At 46.5% G+C, this 20,722-nt stretch overlaps 1 protein-coding gene across 1 annotated transcript; it reads left to right on the top strand.

Moving 5' to 3' along the window:
• The first annotated feature begins 3,338 nt into the window (after positions 1–3,338).
• Fam220a (family with sequence similarity 220 member A) lies at positions 3,339–18,824 on the top strand. Its single transcript, XM_042686962.1, is given in 3 exon segments — positions 3,339–3,760; positions 17,062–17,856; positions 17,859–18,824. Coding segments are annotated over 2 exon segments (744 nt in total). The 5' UTR covers positions 3,339–3,760; positions 17,062–17,144; the 3' UTR covers positions 17,891–18,824.
• The last annotated feature ends 1,898 nt before the right edge of the window (positions 18,825–20,722 follow it).

The raw sequence follows: 20,722 nt of genomic DNA, 5'->3' as shown, positions 1-20,722 counted from the left end.
TAACCCATCTGCTCTTTCAATGTCATTTAAATAACCAGGATTGGCAATTCTCAATCCTCACTGGGGAAAAATCTTGACAGGCCTGGGCTGGGAAGGTGGCTCAGTGGTAGAGAGCTTGCCTTGCATGTATGAGGCCCTGGGTTTGATTCCTCAGCACCACATAAGCAGAAAAAACAAAAGCTGGAAGTGGCGCTGTGGCTCAAGTGGTAGAGTGCTAGCCTTGAGCTGAAGAGCTAAGGGACAGCGCCCAGGCCCAGAGTTCAGGCCCCATGACCGGACCCAAAAAAAAAAAAATCTTGACAGGCCTGAGAGTGATTTTGTCACATTGCCAAACTGATTTTATGTCTCCTAGCAAATTTCATCTTGAAGATGTTAGCTTTGAAAATCTCAAGCTATTTTCCCCAATTCTGCATCAGAAGACTTCATTTTGCTGAGTTTGAAAGGAATAGCTTGAAAAACAATAATAATTTAGCACATGTGTTGTATTCTGCAGTGCTCAAGATAGCAACCAATGTGCAATGAAAAAGGAAAAAAATAGCTTACTAAAAAAAAAAAAAAAAAGGAAGTAAGCTTTTTAATGTCAAGCATAAATGTGGCAAAACACAATGCTACAAGAATAAAAGAAATTAGGGACTGGGAAGGTGGCTCAGTGGTAGAGCGCTTGCCTTGCATGCATGAGGCCCTGGGTTCCATTCCTCAGCACCACATAAGCAAAAAGGAAAAAGCCGGAAGTGGTGCTGTGGCTCAAGTGGTAGAGCACTAGCCTTGAGCTGAAGAGCTGAGGGACAGTGCCCAGGCCTAAAGTTCAGGCCCCACAACTGGACCCTCCCCCCAAAAAATAAATAAAATAAAGGAAATTAAAAGTTTCTAAAAAATTCTTTGATGTTGTTGTTTCTTTTCTTTCTTTCTCTTTTTTTGGGGGTCCTGAACTCTGGGCACTGTCCCTCAGCTCTTCAGCTCAAGGCTAGCACTCTACCACTTGAGCCACAGCACCACTTCCGGCTTTTTTCTTATGTGGTGCTGAGGAATGGAACCCAGGGCCTCATGCATGCAAGGCAAGCGCTCTACCACTGAGCCACCTTCCCAGCCCCCAAAAAATTCTTTGAAAAAGTTTTTTTTTTTTTTTAAGTTGTGCGGCCTGAACTCTGGGCCTGGGCACTGTCCCTCAGGTCTTCAGCTGTAGGCTAGTGATCTACAACTTGAACCACAGTGCCACTTTTGGCTTTTTCTGCTCATGTGGTGCTGAGGAATTAAACCCAGGGCTTCATGAATGCAAGCAAGCACTCTACCACTGAACCACCTTCCTAGCCCCTGAAATTTTTTTTTTTTTTTGGGTCCGGTCGTGGGGCCTGAACTCTGGGCCTGGGCTCTGTCCCTCAGCTCTTCAGCTCAAGGGTAGTGCTCTACCACTTGAGCCACAGTGCCACTTCCAGCTTTTTTTCTTTTTGCTTAGTGGTGCTGAGGAATGGAACCCAGGGCCTCATGCATGCAAGGCAAGTGCTCTACCACTGAGCCACCTTCCCAGCCCCTGAAAATATTTTTTTATGGTAGTCCTGGAGTTTGAACTCAGGGCCTCTAGGTTTGTTTGGCTGATATTCTACCACTTGAACCATATTTCTAGCCTAGTTGTTTGCTAATTATTTTCAAGATGGAGTATAACAAGCTTTTCTTCCTAGGGTAGCTCAAACCATCATCTTCCAGATTAGCTAAAATTACAAGTGTGAACCACCAGTACTAGGCTAAAAGGTATGATTCTTGGGCTGTGTCTGGGAATGTAGCTTAGTGGTAGAGCACCTCCTTAGTTTGGGTTTGATCCTTAGGGTTAGAAAAAACAATTAACTATGTTTCTTTCAGTAGACATTTAAAGAAAATGGTAACATTTAATAATGCTAATACTAGAAACATTCTTTATGATTTAGCTTCTTTGAAATATAGACAAACATATATATAGAGAGATAGATGGACAGACAGACAGACAGACAGATATGTTTTCTTTGGTTGGTCATGGGGCTTGAACACTGGGCCTGGGCACTGTTCAGCTCTTCAGTTCAAGTGCTCTGCCACTTGAGGCACATAGCCACTTCTGGTTTTCCGGTGGTTAATTGGAGATGAGTCTCACAAACTGGCTTTGAACTGTGATCCTCAGATCTCAGCCTCCTGAATAGCTAGGATTACAGGCATGAGCCACCAGTGTCTGGTTAGATTATTTTGTTGTTGTTGTTGTTGGTCGAGGGGCCTGAACTCTGGTTCTGGGCGCTGTCTTTCAGCTCTTCAGCTGTAGACTAGTGCTCACCACTTGAGCCTCAGCCTCACTTCCAGGTTTTTCTGCTTATGTGGTACTGAGGAATCGAACCCAGGGCCTCGTGCATGCAAGGCAAGCACTGAGGCTCTACCACTGAGCCACCTTCCCAGCCCCTAGATGAATATTTTTGTGTGTGTATGTGGGTATTGGAGTTTGAATTCCAGGCCTGGACATGGTCCCTGAGCTTTTTTGCTCAAGGCTGGTACTCTGCCATGTGAGCCACAGCTCCACTTCTGACTTTTTCTTGTATGTGTGATTAGACATAAGAGTCTTACAGACTTTTCTGCTTAGGCTGGCTTCAATCCATGATCCTTAGTTCTGAGCCTCTTGAGTAGCAAGGATTACAGGGTGAGCCAGAGGTGCCTGGTTGCACATGAAATATTTTGTGTGTATCTATAAAAAGATATGTATCTTCATTGCATGGCAGATGTTTAGTAAAAAGCTAGATGTCTAAGCAACACTGTAAAAACCCACTATCAAACAAAGCTGTGGAAGTGGAGTTGTGGTTCAAAGTAGAACATTATCCTTGAGGAAATGAGCTTGGAGACAGCACCCAGGCCCTGAGTTCAAGCCCCATACATACACACACAAAGGCATACATACACGGAGATTTACATTTAAATCATTAAAATGAACATTAATAACTTCAAAAATCAACATATTTAATTTGATACTGAATCAATCTACATAGACTCGACTAGCTGTTGATACACACACACACACACACACACACACCAAAAAAAGAAAAAAAGCCTCCTGGGCTACTTTTCTTTTAATCGTGGTAAATGACACGTAACATAAAATTTAGGACTTTTCCATTGTCCGAGATTTACCTTCTTCCTGTGTTTATTTTCAGACTCGCCACTAGGAGGCAGTCGAAGAGAACACATCAACCTCGGTACCTCGCGCCTCGATTCCGGACGCATGCGCGCCTCACCTGCAAGAAGAGGGCAGGACCGAGGGAGGCGTGGGCGGGGCCTCACGCCGCGCATGCGCGGAGGGTTTTGTGACGTCAGGCAGCGCGGTCGGGCCGGGATCTCTGGCCCGCCGCTCGTCGAGGCGCTGCCGGAAGGAAGCGTGACGCGCGGACTCGGTTCCCCGGCGGCCCGCAAGCCCGCCGGCCTCGCCGCCTTCCTCCCTCGCTCCCGGAGCCCGGCCCAGCGTCCGGGACGGAGGCCTGGGGCGACGCGGCGCGGAGAGCGAGGGAGGGAGGGAGCGAGGGAGGGCTGACGGGCCGGCGGGCGGGCGGGCCACGGGAGCGCCGGTTCCTATATGGCGGCGGCTCTGTCGGGCCTGGCTGTCCGGCTGTCGCGCTCGGCCGCCGCCCGCTCCTATGGGGTCTTCTGCAAGGGGCTGACCCGCACGCTGCTCATCTTCTTCGACCTGGCTTGGCGACTGCGCATCAACTTCCCCTACCTGTACATCGTGGCTTCCATGATGCTCAACGTGCGCCTGCAGGTGAGCGAGCCGCGCCCTCCTGGACCGCGAACCCCAGCACCCCAGTTCCTGCCCGCCCCCCACTCTCCCCTCAAAGAATGGCCTAGCGCCGCCCTCAACCGGGGGAATCCACACCCCTGGCCCACATTGGAAAATGAATGTGTGCTAAGTAAGCATCGTGCATCTTTCTCATTGCAACCCTACTGGAGAAAAACAAACAGCAAACACCTCCTCGAGGTGGGGTTAGTCCGCCTTCTGTGAAAGGATTCCGGCCCCACGACCCTGAGTGGCGGGGAATGGGCGGGGGGGGGGGGTGGCAAGGTCGGAGGAAGGATGCTAAGGGGCTTAGAAAGATCCTGAAGAAGAAATTTTATTGTTTTGGGACATGAAAATGACAGGTTGTCGAGATCCAGGGGTGGGATTGTGGCAGGATTTTTGGGTTCCTAAACATTTAAAAAAGGCCTTTTTTTTTAAATACCCCTTTGGTATTTTCCTTGAGTCTTTGAATACATCAGAGATTAATGGTGCTTTGAGCAAGGCATCTAATATATTTCTGGTCAAGGGTAGAAGTGATGAGGGGTGGGGATGAAAGTGAGAGAAAGTGAGTTGGAGGAAGCAGAGACAGATGGTTTCTGAGCCTCCCCCCCAAAAAAAAACCACAAAAGAACCAATTCAGATGTGAAACAGTAGCCCGTATTCTCCAGTACCTCCCTAGGACCACTTTTGCTGTATACACGACTGACGTTTCTCCATCTCTTGAATTACAAATACCTTTCCCTCGTGGAAGGGGAAGTTGCGTATTGGGAAATTCTTTCTCAAAGAAAGATGGCCAGATACAGAGCCATTTTTGGATCTTGTGTACAGCTCTGGGAGTGTCACAAGCTCTGTGATAGAGGAGGACTTGTCCTTGGGGAGCTTACAGTCAGTGTGACGTACTTATTTTGTTCCCTGGTGTGTGGAATGAGCCAGGCTCATCCATAGCACCTGATTTTCCCTCCAGATTTGATCATGTTAGAGTGTAATTGACCCTGAAACCCTGAGTGAGCATCTTCAGGTTTTTATTCTCTGGCCCAAGTGAGAGTATATCATATGAAGCCATCTGTTAGAATTGAGGTGAGAAGAACTGGGTTATTTTATTTTGGTATTCCTGGGGTTTGAACTGAGGGCCTCATGTTTGGTTGGCTTGTTTGGTTGGCTAATGCTCTACCACTTGAGTACTGTCTTTTGCTGGTTATTTTGGAGAAAGAGTCTCAGATTTTTCTGCCAAGGCTGGCCTCAAACTACAGTCCTCCTGGTCTCAGCCCCTAGCGTAGCTAGGGTTACAAATGTAAGCCATTGGCACTCTGGAGAACTAGTCTGTTTTAAAGTCTAAAATTGAGCTGTTTTGTGTGAGCAAGGGCTGTGGCATCCTTAAGTTATATTAGGCCACAGGAGTAGAAAACTTAAATCTTTGCAGCAGGTGGTATAAATGAGTAAAGCCTGTTGGATATAGGCCCTGAGGTGAATCAGAAAACCTGCACTCTAGCAGGCTGGCACACTGGAAACATGGGTTCAGTATTTGCCAGATGAAGGGATCTCCAAGGGAGATTTTTAGATATCAAATTAATTCAGACTTAGAAATGTTTGCTTGCAAAACCAAGTTTCTGCAGGCTTTACTTGATCCTCAACCTCCCACTTTGGAACCTTATATAATTTATACTCTTCATAAAATCATTTGAAGAAGCCAAGCGAGGTAGCTCATGCCTGTTATTATGATAGCTATTCAGGAAGTTGGGATTTGAGGCTAAAAGTTTGAGAGACATCCTCTCAATCAATAACTGGGGGTGGTGGTGCACATCTGTCATCCTAGCTATAATAAGCATAATACAGTAGGAGTATGGTTCAGATGTGGGCCTGGACAAACAGACCCTTCTCTCAAAATAACCAGTGCAAAAAAGGGCTAGATATGTGACTCAGTAAGTAGAATTCCTGCCTACTAAGTGCAAGTCCCTGAGTTCAAACCCCAGTAAACAAATGTGTGCACACACAGACTGAGAAATTATCTACTACATGATGCTTTTATTGTTGTACTAGAAAACCTTTCCATATATTCACTTTCCTATTTATGACTACCTTTTTAGCTAAGCCATTATAACCACTGCCTGGACTATTTTAAACACATTTGTTAGGTTATATTGTTGCTTTTAAAGTTAGGGTCTCATGTAGCCATGCTGATCCTCCTGCCTCAGTACTGCCTGATGGTTAATTACAGGCATGTCCCACCATGCTGGGCTATAAGTCACAGATCATTCCATTCTTTTTTTTTGGTGGGGGGGATCCGGTTGTGGGGCTGAACTCTGAGCCTGGGCGCTGTCCCTCAGCTCTTCAGCTCAAGGCTAGCGCTCTACCACTTGAGCCACAGTGCCACTTCCGGCTTTTTTCCTTTTGCTTATGTGGTGCTGAGGAATGGAACCCAGGGCCTCAGGCATGCAAGGCAAGCACTCTACCACTGAGCCACCTTCCCAGCCCAAGATCATTCCATTCTTAAATCACGACCCCTTTCTCATGGAATGCATTTCACTCTGCAGATCTGCCTCCCATCCTTCTGTCATTTTTTCACCTGGCTTGCTCCTTGCTTACTTGGCTGGCTCAGGGTTTCCTGCCCTCTGCTTGTATCTAGCACTTTCCTGCCCTTGGACATTTGCACAGGCTATTCTTTCCATTTTGAATGTTATTCCCAGGTGCTTTGAATGCAGATACTTTACACATTTGCATTCTTCCTTCAGGGAGGACTTTTGTGGTCATGTATCTCCATGATCCTGTACCTGCTTTCTCTATTACAGGAGAGCTGGAGGCTTGTTTGTGGTATTCAGAGGCTCCATTTCCAGGGTGATGCTCAGGGTTTCCACATGGCTCATTTGTTGGACACTGAGATCATCTTGAAAGGGTTTTCTGATCCAAGTTTCATAATGCAGAGTGTGCATGTAATAATTATTGGAGGAGGGAAGCTAGATCAATAGAGTGATATGGGCCTTTGGAATGCAGACATATCAATCTCAAAAGCCCATAATCGGTGACTTACTTGATGGACTGGATATCAGAGCTTTGACACTGTGGAAACTGAATGGGAGCTTTTAGGTCAGGGGCAAGGGGGCACAGGTGGAGGGTGGCTCAGAGATAAGCCCATCACCAGGTATCTTAGGCAGGGGTTCTGTTAAGAGCTCTGCCCGGCACCGGGCACCAGTGGCTCACGCCTGTAAACCTAGTTACTCAGGAAGCTGAGATCTGAGGACCAAGGTTCAAAGCCATCCCGGGCAGGAAAGTCTGTGAGACTCTTATCTCCAATAAACCACTAGAAAGCTGGAAGTGGTAGAGTGCTCGCCCTGAGCTAAAGAGCTGAGGGATAGCTCCCAAGTCCAGAGTTCAAGCCCCACAACTGACAAAAAAAAAAAAAAAATGCTCTGCCAGGGTTTTAGGCTTGATCTTGGGCATGACTGAGTGCAATAGGCAACCTTTTCACATCCCTGAGGGTGGTGGAGTGTCTAAGCACACCCATAATACTACCATCTGCTTCTGTCAGTTCTGTGGGTTTTAGAGAGTGTGTTCATTTACGAAGCAGCACTAGCTTACCTGGAATGAGATTTCTTAACCTGGCCTCTGGTCGGGGGAGTGCAGTAGGACAGAAGCTGAGAGGGAACATCCTCAGCTCAGTGCCCTGCCCCTTCTTTAGGGGGGAAGGTAATACATTTCCTCATGTTTACTTAGGTCCCCTAGATGTCTTCTTTGTAGGACAGTGAGGCATTTTAAGGAGGCTATTAGCTCTTTAGTATAAAGGTAATTGAACGGGAAAGTAAATGTGAAAAAAGAATTGTAGACTGAGAAATGTTATGGTTTTAAGGTACTGTTTGCAAGCCAGGTATTGTGGCATACAACACACCTGTAATCCTGGCTACTCAGGACTGAGGCAGGAGGAGCACTTGAGCCCAGGAGTTGGAGACCAGCTGGCATTATAAGACCCTGTCTGAAAAGGAAGAAAGGAAGGAAGGCAAATGAAAAAGGTTCTGTGGCAAGTCTTAATAATCTCTGGAGTTGTTAATATTGCATTTATTCATGTGAAATATGAAGTACAGTAAAAGATTTTATACTAAACAGTAAATATAAAGCAAGATTTGTAAAAAAAGCCATGCCTACAATTTTTCAGGTTATATACCTTAATCTTTGTTCACTTGGATTCGTGGACTTCATGGACTTTCTGGCTTGGAACCATGATTTTCAAATCTTAGGCTCTTGAGAAGCTTGGATTACAGGCATGAGCCACCAGTGTCCAGCATCAATTAATTTTTTGTTTATGGGATCAAATGAGCTTTTCAGACTTTGGGTCTTCTTATCAGTAGAAAGGCCTTCCCACTTAAAGAAGGTGAGGAATTTTCCTATATCCTGGCATTGTTGCTCATTTATTTGTTTGTTCATTCAGTGCCAGCTCTGGAGTTTGAACTCTGGGCCTGGCCGCTATCCCTGGATTTATTTTGCTCAAGACTAGTGTTCTACCACTTGAGCCACAGCTCTACTTCCAGCTTTTTAAGTAGTTTTAATGAAGATAAGAGTCTCACAAGGCGGGTGCCAGTGGCTCACGCCTGTCATCCTAACTACTCAGGAGGTTGAGATCTGAGGATCTCAATTCAAAGCCAGCCTGGGCAGGAAAGTCCCTGAGACTCTTATCTCCAATAAAAACCACTAGAAAACCAGAAGTGGCGCTGTAGCTCAAGCGGTAGAACGCTCACCTTGAGCTGAAGAGTGTAGGGACAGCACCCAAGCCCAGAGTTCAAGCCCCACAACCAACCAAAAAAAAAAGTCTCACAGACTTTCCTGCCCAGGCCTTTGAACCAGGATCCTCAGATTATCAGCCTTCTGGGTAGCTAGGATTATATGAGCCACTGACCCCGGCCACACCTTTTCTTTTTTTTTTTGCCAGTCCTGGGTCTTGAACTCAGGGCCTATGCACTATCCCTGAGCTGCTTTTGCTCAAGCCTAGCACTTTACCACTTGAGCCACAGTGCCACTTCCAGCTTTTTCTGTTTATGTAGTACTGAGGAATCAAACCCAAGGCTTCATGCATGCTAAGCAAGCCCTCTACCACTAAGCCACATTCCTAGCCCCACCTTTTACTTTTTTGTTGTTGTTGGTCATGGGACTTGAACTCTGGGCTTGGGCACTATCCCTCAGCTCTTCAGCTCAAGGTGAGTGCTCTACCGCTTGAGCCACAGTGCCACTTCTGGTTTTCTGAGTAGTTTATTGGAGATAAGAGTCTCACAGAGTTTCTTGCCCAGGCTGGCTTTGAACCATGATCCTCAGATCTCAGCCTCCTGAGTAGCTAGGCTTACAGGCGTGAGTTACCAGCGCCTAGCTACCTTTTACTTTTAAATACAATCATTCAGTGTTTTTATTGGTAAGTGATGGGCAATGTTGGGGGGACATTGACCTTTCTGCAAGCACTACCAAGTGAGCTTTGCACGTGTAGCATTTCTGTGCTTTACATTGGCCCAGTAGAAAGATGGCTTTGTTTTGTCTGCTTGTTATTCTGTGCTGATGCCAGCAGCCACAATAGCCTGGGTTAGGGTAGAGAGAATTTGCTGATTGAATCTGTAGCAGAAGTGTTTTTAGAGTAGAATTTTCAGTCAAAGATAATAACCATTTGTTATTTTCTAAAGTTATTGTCCTCTTGCTGTTCCAGGGGGCTTGATGAGCTCCCTCCTCTCGTTCTTTAGCCCCCTCTAGCCTGGGTGTGTCCTCTGCTACTCCCTGAAATGCACTGCCTGTCAATGTGGATGTCTCTCAGCAGCCTTTCATTCTTCCCTGAAGTTCTTGATACTGACAACAGGAGCTACCAGGGATGTTGCATTCTCACAGAGCACCAGGAGGAAGTGTGGCTTTCTGTGAGGATAGGGGGATTGCATGACTTCTACTTGAGCATGCCTTCTTTTGTGTGTGCTAGCACTGGGTTTTGAACTCAGAGCCTGGGTTCAAGAGTTCATGCCCAAGGCTGGTGCTTAACTACTTGAACCACAGCTCCACTTCTGGCTCCACTTCTGTTGGTTAATCAGAAATCAGGACTTTTCTGCCTGGACTGGTTTCAGAACTGCAATCCTCATCATTCAGGTGACTGGGGCAGGGTGATTGCTATAGAGCCAACACAGCTGTTTTGTTTTGTTGGTGGTACTGCCATTTGACCTTAGAGCCTCAGACTTGGTAGGCAGGTACTCTATCACTTAAGCTATACTCACACTTTTTTTGGTTGATCATGGGGCTTGAATTCTGGGCCTGGGCGCTGTTCTCATCTTCAGCTCAAGGCTAGTACTCTACCTCTTGTTTTTGGGGTGTTGTTTTTTTTTTTGGGTCCAGTCGTGGGGCCTGAACTCTGGGCCTGGGCGCTGTCCCTCAGCTCTTCAGCTCAAGGCTAGCACTCTACCACTTGAGCCACAGTGCCACTTCTGGCTTTTTTTTTCTGCTTATGTGGTGCTGAGGAATCGAACCCAGGGCTTCATGAATGCAAGGCAAGCGCTCTACCACTGAGCCACCTTCCCAGCCCCGTGCTCTACCTTTGAGCCACAGCGCCACTTCAGTTTTCTGGTGGTTTATTGTAGATAAGAGTCTCAAGAGTCCAGTGCTGGTGGCTCATGCCTGTAATCCTAGCTACTCAGGATGCTGAGATCTGAGGATCACGGTTCAAAGCCAGTCCGGCCAGGAAGGTCCATGGTAGAGCACTCGCCTTGAGCTGAAGAGCTGAGAGACAGTGCCTAGGCCCAGAGTTCAAGCCTTACGACCACCAACAACAAAAAAGTCTCAAGAACTCTCCTGCCCTGCCAGAGTTTGCACCACAATCCTCAGATCTCAGCCTCCTGAGTAGCTAGGATTACAGGTGTGAGCCAGCGGTGCCCGGTTCAGACTTTTTTTTTTAGGTTATTTTTCTGGTAGTGTCTTATATTTAGGCCCACAGCTGACCTTGGCTCATGATCCTCCTACTTAACAGCCTCTACATAGCTGAGACCTAGTCTGCATGACCATGGCTGGCTTATTTTTGACTGTGGAGGGGGTGGGGTCTTAACTATCTTTTTGGTTGGTCTAGCCTCAAACTATGATCTTCTCAATTATCATCTGCTGATGAAGCTGAGATTACAGACATGAGACACAATGTACAGTCACAGCTGGTATTTAGGACAGCTATGATTCTGGGGGATCAGTAGCAGAAACTACAGATGGGGGTGGAGCACCAGTTGCTCATGCCTATAATCCTAACTACTCAGGAGGCTGAGATATGAGGATCTCTGTTCAAAGCCAGCCCGGACAGGAAAGTCTGTGAGACTCTTATCTCCAATAAACCACTAGAAAACCGGAAGTGGCACTATGGCTCAAGCGGTAGAGCACTCTCCTTGAGCTGAAGAGCGCAGGGACAGCACCCAAGCCCAGAGGTCAAGCCCCACAACCGACCAAAAAAAAGAAACTACAGTTGGGATTGTGTTTCTGTTCTGACTCACCTGATTTAGAAATGTTGAAGTCGGGCTGGGAAGGTGGCTCAGTGGTAGAGCACTTGCCTTGCATGCCTGAGGCCCTGAGTTCGATTCCTCAGCACCACATTAGCAAAAAGAAAAAAGCCAGAGTGGCGCTGTGGCTCAAGTGGTAGAGTGCTAGCCTTGAGCTGAAGAGCTGAGGGACAGCGCCCAAGCCCAGAGTTCAGGCCCCACGACCGGAGACCCCCCAAAAAAAAAAAAAGAAATGTTGGAGTCATTTTATTTATCATCCTCTTAGCTGTGTAGAAATTTAGAGGCTTGTTCTAGCCACTTCCAGCCTGATCATCTTAGGTGCAATGTTACTGTAAAGATACCAGGTGGGGCCTAAGCTGTTTCCCATTGGGGTCATCTCCTATCAACACATGGTGTCCTGCTCAAGGCCCATTGTTGCCTGGCTCCTTTCAGTCTCTTTTGGGACTAGCCTTGCTTGCTTGCTTTGGGAATACTGGGACAAGATATTTTTAGTTTAGAAAACAGTGGTAGTCTGAGCTGTCAGGTGCTGAAGGCCATTAATAGCCTGGGTTAGGGAAGGCCAGGAGACAGTATCCAAGAGGGCAGCAGCCGCTTAATTGGGTCAGGCCTGTTGTCATCGAGCAGGTTGTCACTTCCTACAGGCCAGGGATTTGTGTAGAAGACATACCTGAGCAGTCTTGCATCTGTATACATCTCCCCCTCTTGTCCCTGTGGTTCCATTTCTAGTCTTTATCATCTCTCTGTAGATACGGGGAACATAGACCAGGAATTTACTTCCACTGTGGTCCCTTATTTTTCCCTTGGATTTTCTAATGGCCTCCTCTCACTGTGGTGGTCTCAGTTTTGGTAATCAAGTTTGTTTGCCAGGTTGTAGACTTAACTAGGGGGTGGGACAAGGCCTGTCACATTATATAACATATATTATCATATACACAGAAGAAAATTGTATTTGTGTTTACACATACACTGTGTAAACAAACTCACATTTGCATGCATTTTCTGGCTCTCAGCATTTAGGTAATTCATCTAACAGCCCAATAGGAAAGGGGTTACTTGAGGGCTTTGAACAAACATGTTCTAAGGACCATTGAGGTATTATTGTCATGAGAATTAAGTACATAACTTATTAGTGAAGTTACTAAGGAGCTGAAATGTGATAAGGGAAGGGTTTGTTCTGTCATGATTAAGAACATGATGACTTGTCATTAAAAAAAAATCAGTGTTGAGCTGGGCACCGGTGGCTCACGCTTGTAATCCTAGCTACTCAGGAGGCTGAGATCTGAGGATCGCGGTTCAAAGCCAGCCCAGGCAGGAAAAATCCATGAGACTCTTTTTTTTTTTTTTTTTGTCGGTCGTGGGGCTTGAACTCTGGGCCTGGGCGCTGTCCCTCAGCTCTTCAGCTCAAGGCGAGCGCTCTACCACTTGAGCTACAGCGCCACTTCCGGTTTTCTGGTGGTTTATTGGAGATAGGAGTCTCACGGTCTCTCCTGCCCGGGCTGGCTTTGAACCGCGATCCTCAGATCTCAGCCTCCTGAATAGCTAGGGTTACAGGCGTGAGCCACCAGCACCCGGCTCCATGAGACTCTTATCTCCAATAAACCACTAGAAAACTGGATAGCGTTGTGACTCAAGCGGTAGAGCTCTCGCCTTGAGCTGAATTGCTGAGGGACAGCGTCCAAGCCCAGAGTTCAAGCCCCAAGACCAACCAAAAAACAAACAAACAAAGTCAGTGGTTGCTGTAATGGCGCCTTATTGAAGTATTTTGAGACAGTTCTGGAAACACTATCTTTCTGAACAGGAAATACAAAGTCCTTGAACAAGGACATATAAAGTACTTAGAAACTTTCTTGAGAGTTGTCCCATATTAAATGACCTGTTTTTCTTAAGAATTAAAAAACTCTAATATGTATTAAAAATATACTTAGTAATGCTTTCATTTCAAGAGTGTTCATTTCTGGTGCATTCCATCAGTAAAACAGTGTCATGTTTGCAATGATGTGCTCTGGAAAGTTAATTTGAGAGAAGTTAATGAGGTTTGGCTTGATGAACTTTAAAAGTGTCTGTTTTGAAATGTAGTTGGAGGGGCTGGGAAGGTGGCTCAGTGGTAGAGCGCTTGCTTGCATGCCTGTAGCTCTGGGTTCAATTCCTCAGCACCACATAAGCAAAAAGAAAAAAGCCGGAAGTGGCGCTGTGGCTCAAGTGGTAGAGCGCTAGCCTTGAGCTGAAGAGCTGAGGGACAGTGCCCAGGCCCAGAGTTCAGGCCCCATGACCAGACCGCCCCCCCCCCAAAAACAAAGAAAGAAATGTAGTTGGAGACCAGACTTGTAGTAATTACACCTTACATTTCTATATTGCTTTGTGCTATTCACATATATTCTTTTCAAAAAATGTTTGAGACAGTTTCTCTATGTGGCCTGGATTGGCCTCAAATTCATAATCTTTTTGCCTCCACCTCCCAAATGCTGGGCTTAGAGTATGCAGCACCACACCTAGCTCCAAATATGTTCTACCAGTAGATTTTGATCTTAAATTCTATTAGTAAAAATTTGGCACATGCCCCCAAAGTATCTGTATTCATAAACTAGTTTTTAAATTTGTTTTTTTTTAAGTAGTTATGCAAAGAAGTTACAATTCCATAAGTCATGTTATGAATACAATGTTTATTGGCCAGTGTCACACCTTCTTCAATAAATTAAATATTTTGCTCATCAAAATATGGCATGAGACTGGGCACTGGTAGCTTATAACTATAGACGTAGCTACTCAGGAGGCTGAGATCTGAGGGTTGCGGTTCAAAGCCAGCCAAGCCAGACTAGAAACTGTGAGACTCTTATTTCCAATTAATCATAGAAAAAGCGCTAAGTGGCACTGTGGCTCAAGTGGTAGAGCAAAAAGGAGGTCAGAGACAGGGTTCTAGAGCTCTAAGACTGCTCCCCCCCCAAAAAAAAAAAAAAAAAAAAAAAAACCACACACAAGGAGCTGTGTGGTAGCTCAAATCGTAATTCTTGGGAGGCAGTGGTCTGGAGGGTTGTGGTTCAGGGCCATCTCAGGCAGAAAAGTGTGTGAGACTCCATCTCATCCAGTGGCTGGTTGAGGAAGCATGATGGCTGGGTACAGTGGCACCTGCCTATCATCCTTAGGAACATAGGAAAGCACAAGGAGGATCACTGCCTACACTGGCTTTGGGCATGAAGTGAGACTCTGCCTCAAATATAACCAATACAAGCCTGGCACCAGTGGCTCATGCTTGTAATCCTAGCTACTCAAGGGCTGAAATCTGAGGTTTGTTTGGGGTTTGAAGCCAGCCTGGGCAGGAAAGTCCATGAGACTTTTATCTCCAATAGACAAAGCCATAAACAGAGCTGTGGCTCAAGTAGTAAAGCCATAGCCTTGAACAAAATTGCTCAGGGACAGCACCTAGACCTAGAGTTTAAGACCCAGAACTGGCAAAAACAAAAACAAAACAAAAACTGATTGGAGGTGTGGCTCAAGTGTTAGGCCCCAAGTTCAATCCCCAGTACTGCAAACAATGGGAAGCAATGTATCTCAGTGGTAGAGCATGTTCTTAAGCCTGCATGAAACCCCAGGTATCAGATCCAGCACCAAAAGGGGGTCACAGTGGAGATCATATAAAGCACAACAAATTTAGAGGAAGAAAGAGACAAGGGCGTTCTATTTTCTGCCATACTTGAGTATGGGTCAGCCCTGTGAAGGCCTGCTGGACTGGAAGGTAGTGACAGGAGTTTTGAGAACTTCCGGTAGCTGTTTGTACCAGAAGCACACTGAGCACTCTTCACCCTCAGTTGGCTACTTCCTGGGGGTACTTCCCTCCTTTGTTGTGCTACTCCCTCTCTACTCTGGTTCCTGCTGTTCCTGCCTGCTTCACCTGCTTTCCACCTTCCCTCCTTCCCTCTTGCCATGGTACCAGGGTCTAGACTTTTCTGCCACTCAGGACAGCCACTGCTTGCCCAGGTCTCCAGAATCATTCTGTCCCAATCAGAATCCTCCTGTTTTCAGTCAGTGACACCATCACCACTCTCTTCTTCCTGGTGTCGTACTCCATTTCTCCATCCCTTCCCGCACGTTGGAAGAGCCTCCTAGTGGCCCTTCTAGTAAATGCTGCTCTCCGGGCTGTCACATGGTGTCTGGATAATTAATTCACTCTTTCCTTGCTGAAGAGTCTTCCCTGTCCCCTACCGCCCCCTGCAGTTCAGGCCCTTGGTCACATGCCACACCTCTCCTGTGGTCCTGTCCATAGCTACCTTGCTTTCAGCTGCAGCCTCCTAGCAAGTTCTCTTTTCTGTCCAGTGCTCTTAAAAGTACTGAGGAGATTCATGGAGCCTCTTAGGTCTCCCAAGTTCCCTAAGAGACCAACTCAAAGAAAGGCAGCATCTTATCTGTGGCTTCTCCATGCTTGCAGCTAGCCATCTTGCCCAAGCTGTGCTTGCTTCTTAGCTCCAAATGGCATGCTTCTGTTGTGCTGCTGCTCTCCTCTTCCTCTTCTTCCTCCTCCTTTTCCTCCTCCTCCTCTTCATCCTCCGTTTTCTCCCTCCTCCTCCTCCTCCTCTTCCTCCTCTTCTTCCTCCTTTTGTCATGGTGCTTGAACTCAGAGCTTGGGTACTGTTGTGTTGCTTCTGAAATTTCTTTATTTTCCAGGCTGTGCCTTTTGTCTTCTCTCAGGGCAGATAAGGCTTCCCTCCTTCACCCACTGCCAACTCACGTACCCACATTTCTATCTTTTCTTTCTGGTTGCATTTTTTATTTCTGTTTCTTAAGCTAGCCTCTTGGAGAAATTGTTGCATACAATTCATGTTTGTATCTTCCATCTGTTCATTTGGAGAGGTGATACACTTGTTCCTTAAATGAACACAGCACTGTGAAAGGTCTTGTGTAGTTCATCAGTTACTGAGGAAAAGTGAAGGAATTAGGGGGTCAGCAGAAAGACACAGCCCCTGCCCATGTTTTTAATGTCAACAAAGGGCTTGCCTGCAGTCCCAGCTACTTGTAGCTCAGATAGGAAGATCACTTGAATGCAGGAGTTCAGCCAGCCTTTGCAACATAAGGAACCTTGTTTCAAAAGCAAAAGCAAGCCAGGTGCTGGTGGCTTACACCTGTAATAGTAGCTATGTAGGAGGCTGAGACCTGTGGATTGCAGTTCGAAGCCAGCCCAGGCAGAAAAGTCCCTTTGAGACTCTTATCCCCAATAAACTACTCAAAAAAGCTGGAAGTGGCTCTGTGGCTCAAGTCATAGATCTCTAGCCTTGAGCACAAAGAGGCTTAGGGACAGCACCCAGGCCCTGAGTTCAAGCCCCAGGATGGGGAGGTGGGGAAATGCCAAGGTGAGTTTAAAAACAGATACAAAATTATACACTATCAACAGGGCAGAGGTCTAATTTACTTCTGTCCACAAGGTACAATGAATTTGCACTTCTTTGGACAGGAATTCACTTACCTTACCCTTGGAGTTTTATACAACTTAACATAAAGTAGCTCAGAGACAAGGAAGGATACAGGCCTTGAATTTAGGATCCTCCTGCTTTACCCTCCTGAATGCTGTAGTTACAGGTAGGTGCCACAACACTTGGCTTCTAGCCCACCTTGGTTATTTTTAAGTGTTTTCAGGGAACACAGCAGTCTGTGGTTGTAGTTACAGTCCTCACTGGGCAGGCTGTCATCATGTTCCCTGTCACAGCGTATGGACGACTGGAACCTGTGCGTTAGAATGCAGTGTTCATTGGGTGCCTGAAGGTACTCTGAAGACATTCTGTCTTCACCTCAGAAATTTAATTTTATTATCTTTTCCAGGTTCATATTGAGATCCACTGAACCCCCTTCCCCTGACTCTCAGGCGCCCCCTCCCCAGGCTCATTGCATCAGAGAAAACAAACATGAACGATGGAAAAGGGACCCTGGACACCTGCCTGGCAGAAGCCCAGCTGCTGGGAGGGGATGACTCGGACACACTGTGGTGTAGCCTTAACAATCGGACACAGAAGGGGAGCCCCTGCTCTGCATATGTGGGGCTAAAGCCGCCAAGGGTTGATGGCAGTGGAAATTTCCAGGATGAGGCAACAGACATGAAGCGTGGTTGGAGCCAGGCTGGCCTCTTGCTTCACTGGGGCAGCAAAGTGTCTCTGGGTCCGAAGCAGCCAATAAGAAGTTCAGCCCCAGCTGCTCTGATCCAGGCCATGGGGCTGTGTGATGCCCCTGCCGCCGCCGCTGCTGCCACTATTCCTGCAGAAGAACAGTTTGCTAGGGAAGCCCTCAGGCGGAACTGGCCAAAAAGATGGCCTGGAGCCCCCAACAGTCACAGAGGATCGCACCGCAAGGGAGAGCCCTGGGTATCAGGAAGGCCCTCCATGTGCAAAGCTGGAGGTTTTAAAGGGGAACCACGAAGTGCTTTCTCCAGTGGCCTGGGCCTACCTGTCCCCTTGTCTCAGCTGTCTGCAAGGCCACCTACCCGGCCTGAAGGTCTCCCTGAGGGTGAAACCAGATGTGCTTCTCCTGTTTCCAGAGTGAATAACTGGGTACAAGAAAATTCTTCCAAGTGGCAAAAGTACATCAAGTGGTCTGCAGACAGCATTGGGGATATTGGCACTGCAGTTTTCAAATTAGCAAATCCCTTATGCCATAGTTAAGGTACAGTCAGAACAGTAAAAATGCCAGATTAATTTTAAACATTGTCTTCAAATGAATTCTTTTGCATTCAGTCTGGATAATGTATGCTGCTGCCTCATGTGACCAGACAAAGCAGGTTGGCAAGTTTACCCTTGCTCCAATCCATTCATGCAGGAAGAGGATTTGGAACATGTTTTAAATTGTGCTTGACAGACATTCAGACTTGGGGAACTCTTTCAGGAGAGGATTACTCTATCTGGTAGCCTGTCTGATGCCAGCATGAAGTACCATGGATTTCTGGATCTCCAATGTCCACCCTGCAGGCTTCAGTCCCAAGCTCCATCCGTTGTTACTTCAGCTTGTCCCTGATCACCTGATGGGAGTGGAAATGTGCCACATTGGCCCCTCTGCTCTGATGAAGACTTGCTGAGTCCATGGCAAACTGTGCATTTTGGAAAATTATTTTGATCTGCAGCAAAATTTGATTTCCTTTGTCATACCATATCCCTTCCAGCTTGAAAGTTTGAACAGAGGCCTGATGGTGAAAGTTGCAATATTAAATTTAGCATAATCCTCTCAAATTAGGAACCTGAGCAGTGTTACCCTAAGTAAAAATGGAGCTTGAAATACTTTGCTGGTGTTCAGATAGAGGCAAATGAAATGTTTTCCTTAAGGAAGTCCCCAGTTCCTAGGAATTGGGTCTTCTACACTGAGACTTTTCTTAACTAATACCCTCTTTTGTTTATTGATAACTTTAATAAAGGTCATTTAAGAGTGTAAATTTTTAAGGACTCCCAAACCGAGACTTAAAACAGCCCTTTTGGGGACAAGTGACTGCATATGTCAATTTATATTGTGTGCTCAATTATGATGTGTGCTATCTTGATGTTTTGGGAAAATGGAGATGACACAGTCTGTTCTTTAGCCTAATAAATATGTCCTATTTTCTGTGTGTACTCTGGGTTTGCCTTGTCTTTTTTTCACACTGTTGTCTTTCTGATACTTAGACATCGTGTGTGTGTGTGTGTGTGTGTGTGTGTGTGTGTGTGTGTGTGTGTGTGTGTGTGTGTGTGTGTGTGTGTGTGTGTGTGTGTGTGTGTGTGTGTGTGTGTGTGTGTGTGTGCTTAAACTCAGGGCCTTGCATTGTTCCTTAGCTTAAGGCTGGTATACTACCCTTTAAGCCACATCTCCACTTTCAGCTTTTTCCTGGTTACTTGGAAGTAAGATTTTCTGGGCTGGCTTCAAGTTTGGATCCTCCATATCTCAGCCTCCTGAGTAGCTAGAATCAGAGGCATGAGCCACTAGTATCCAACTTACTTAAACATCAGCCAGTTAGGCAAAGTAGGATGCTGATAGCAAATACGAGAAGCAAGCAGAGATTGAACACTGAAGCTGGATTGGAACCCTGCTTCTATCTTCTCAGGTATGTTGTCATCCTTGGGGGAGGAGGGGAAGGTTTTCTAATGGAGTCCTTATAAGTCTGTATCATCATCTCTCCATTAAGCCATTGAAGTCTTGGTGAGTGGATTTCTTTTCAGACTTCCTTTTCTTGTCTTTTTTTTTTTTATGTTGGTCCTAGGGCTTGTATTCAGGGCCTGACACATTTTTTTTTTCCTTGTCTGTCGTGGGGCTTGAACTCTGGGCTTGGGAGCTGTCCCTCAGCTCTTCAGCTCAAGGCAAGCGCTCTACCGCTTGAGCCACAGTGCCACTTCCGGTTTTCTAGTGGTTTATTGGAGATAAGAATCTCACGGACTTTCCTGCATGGGCTGGCTTTGAGCTGCAATCCTCAGATCTCAGCCTCCTGAGTAGCTAGGATTACATGCTTGAGCCACCGGTGCCCGGCTTGATCTCAGCCTCTTGAGTACCTAGGAGTACAGGTATGAGCCGCCAGCACCCAGCCCTCCCCCCCCTTTTTTTAAAGCTAAGTTTACTTCTTTGGGATGGAACTTTCCATGACTTGTATTTCTTTTGTAAATTAGAAACATACAGATATCTAGCCAATTGCCAGTGAAAAGTACAGAATTCCCTATTTAGCATAAAAAAATTAAATTTAGAGGGAGAAAATGAGGGAGGGAGTAACAAGTTAGACAAGAAATGTATTCACTATCTTATGTAACTAACCCCTCGGTACCTCACCTTGAAAATTAAAAAAAATGAACCAAAAAAAAATTGAAGGGCTGCATTTTGAGGTCAGCTTAGTTTAAAAACAAAAAATGGACTGGGAAGGTGGCTCAGTGGTAGAGCGCTTGCCTTGCATGCATGAGGCCCTGGGTTCGATTCCTCAGCACCACATAAGAAAAAAGCCAGAAGTGGCGCTGTGCCTCAAGTGGTAGAGCGCTAGCCTTGAGCTGAAGAGCTGAGGGACAGCGCCCAGGCCCAGAGTTCAGGCCCCACGACCGGACCCAAAAAAAAATAAATGTGAGCTGGGTACTGGTGGCTCACACCTGTGATCCTAGCTACTCAGGAGGCTGAGATCTGAGGATTGCGGTTCAAAGCCAGCCTGGGCAGGAAAGTCTGTGAGACTCTTATCTCCAATAAACCACTAGAAAACCAGAAGTGGCACTGTGGCTCAAGCAGTAGAGCGCTTGCCTTGAGCTGAAGAGTGCAGGGACAGCGCCCAAGCCCAGAGTTCAAGCTCCTCCACCGACCCAAAAAAAAAAAAAAATGGCTGGGTACTGGTGGCTCACACCAGTAATCCTAGCTACTCAAGAGGTAGATCCGAGGATCTTACCTCCAATAAACTACTCAGAAAAAAGCTAGAAGTGGCACTGTGGCTCAAGTGGTAGGGTGCTAGCCTTGAGCACAAAGGCTCAGTTACAGTTCCCAACTCCCAAGTTTAAGCCCTAGG

Source organism: Dipodomys spectabilis, unplaced genomic scaffold (genome assembly GCF_019054845.1).
Source record: "Dipodomys spectabilis isolate Male_0828 unplaced genomic scaffold, ASM1905484v1 ptg000098l, whole genome shotgun sequence".
Classification (NCBI taxonomy): Eukaryota; Metazoa; Chordata; class Mammalia; order Rodentia; family Heteromyidae; genus Dipodomys; species Dipodomys spectabilis.
This window is presented reverse-complemented; position numbering and strand designations above follow the sequence as displayed.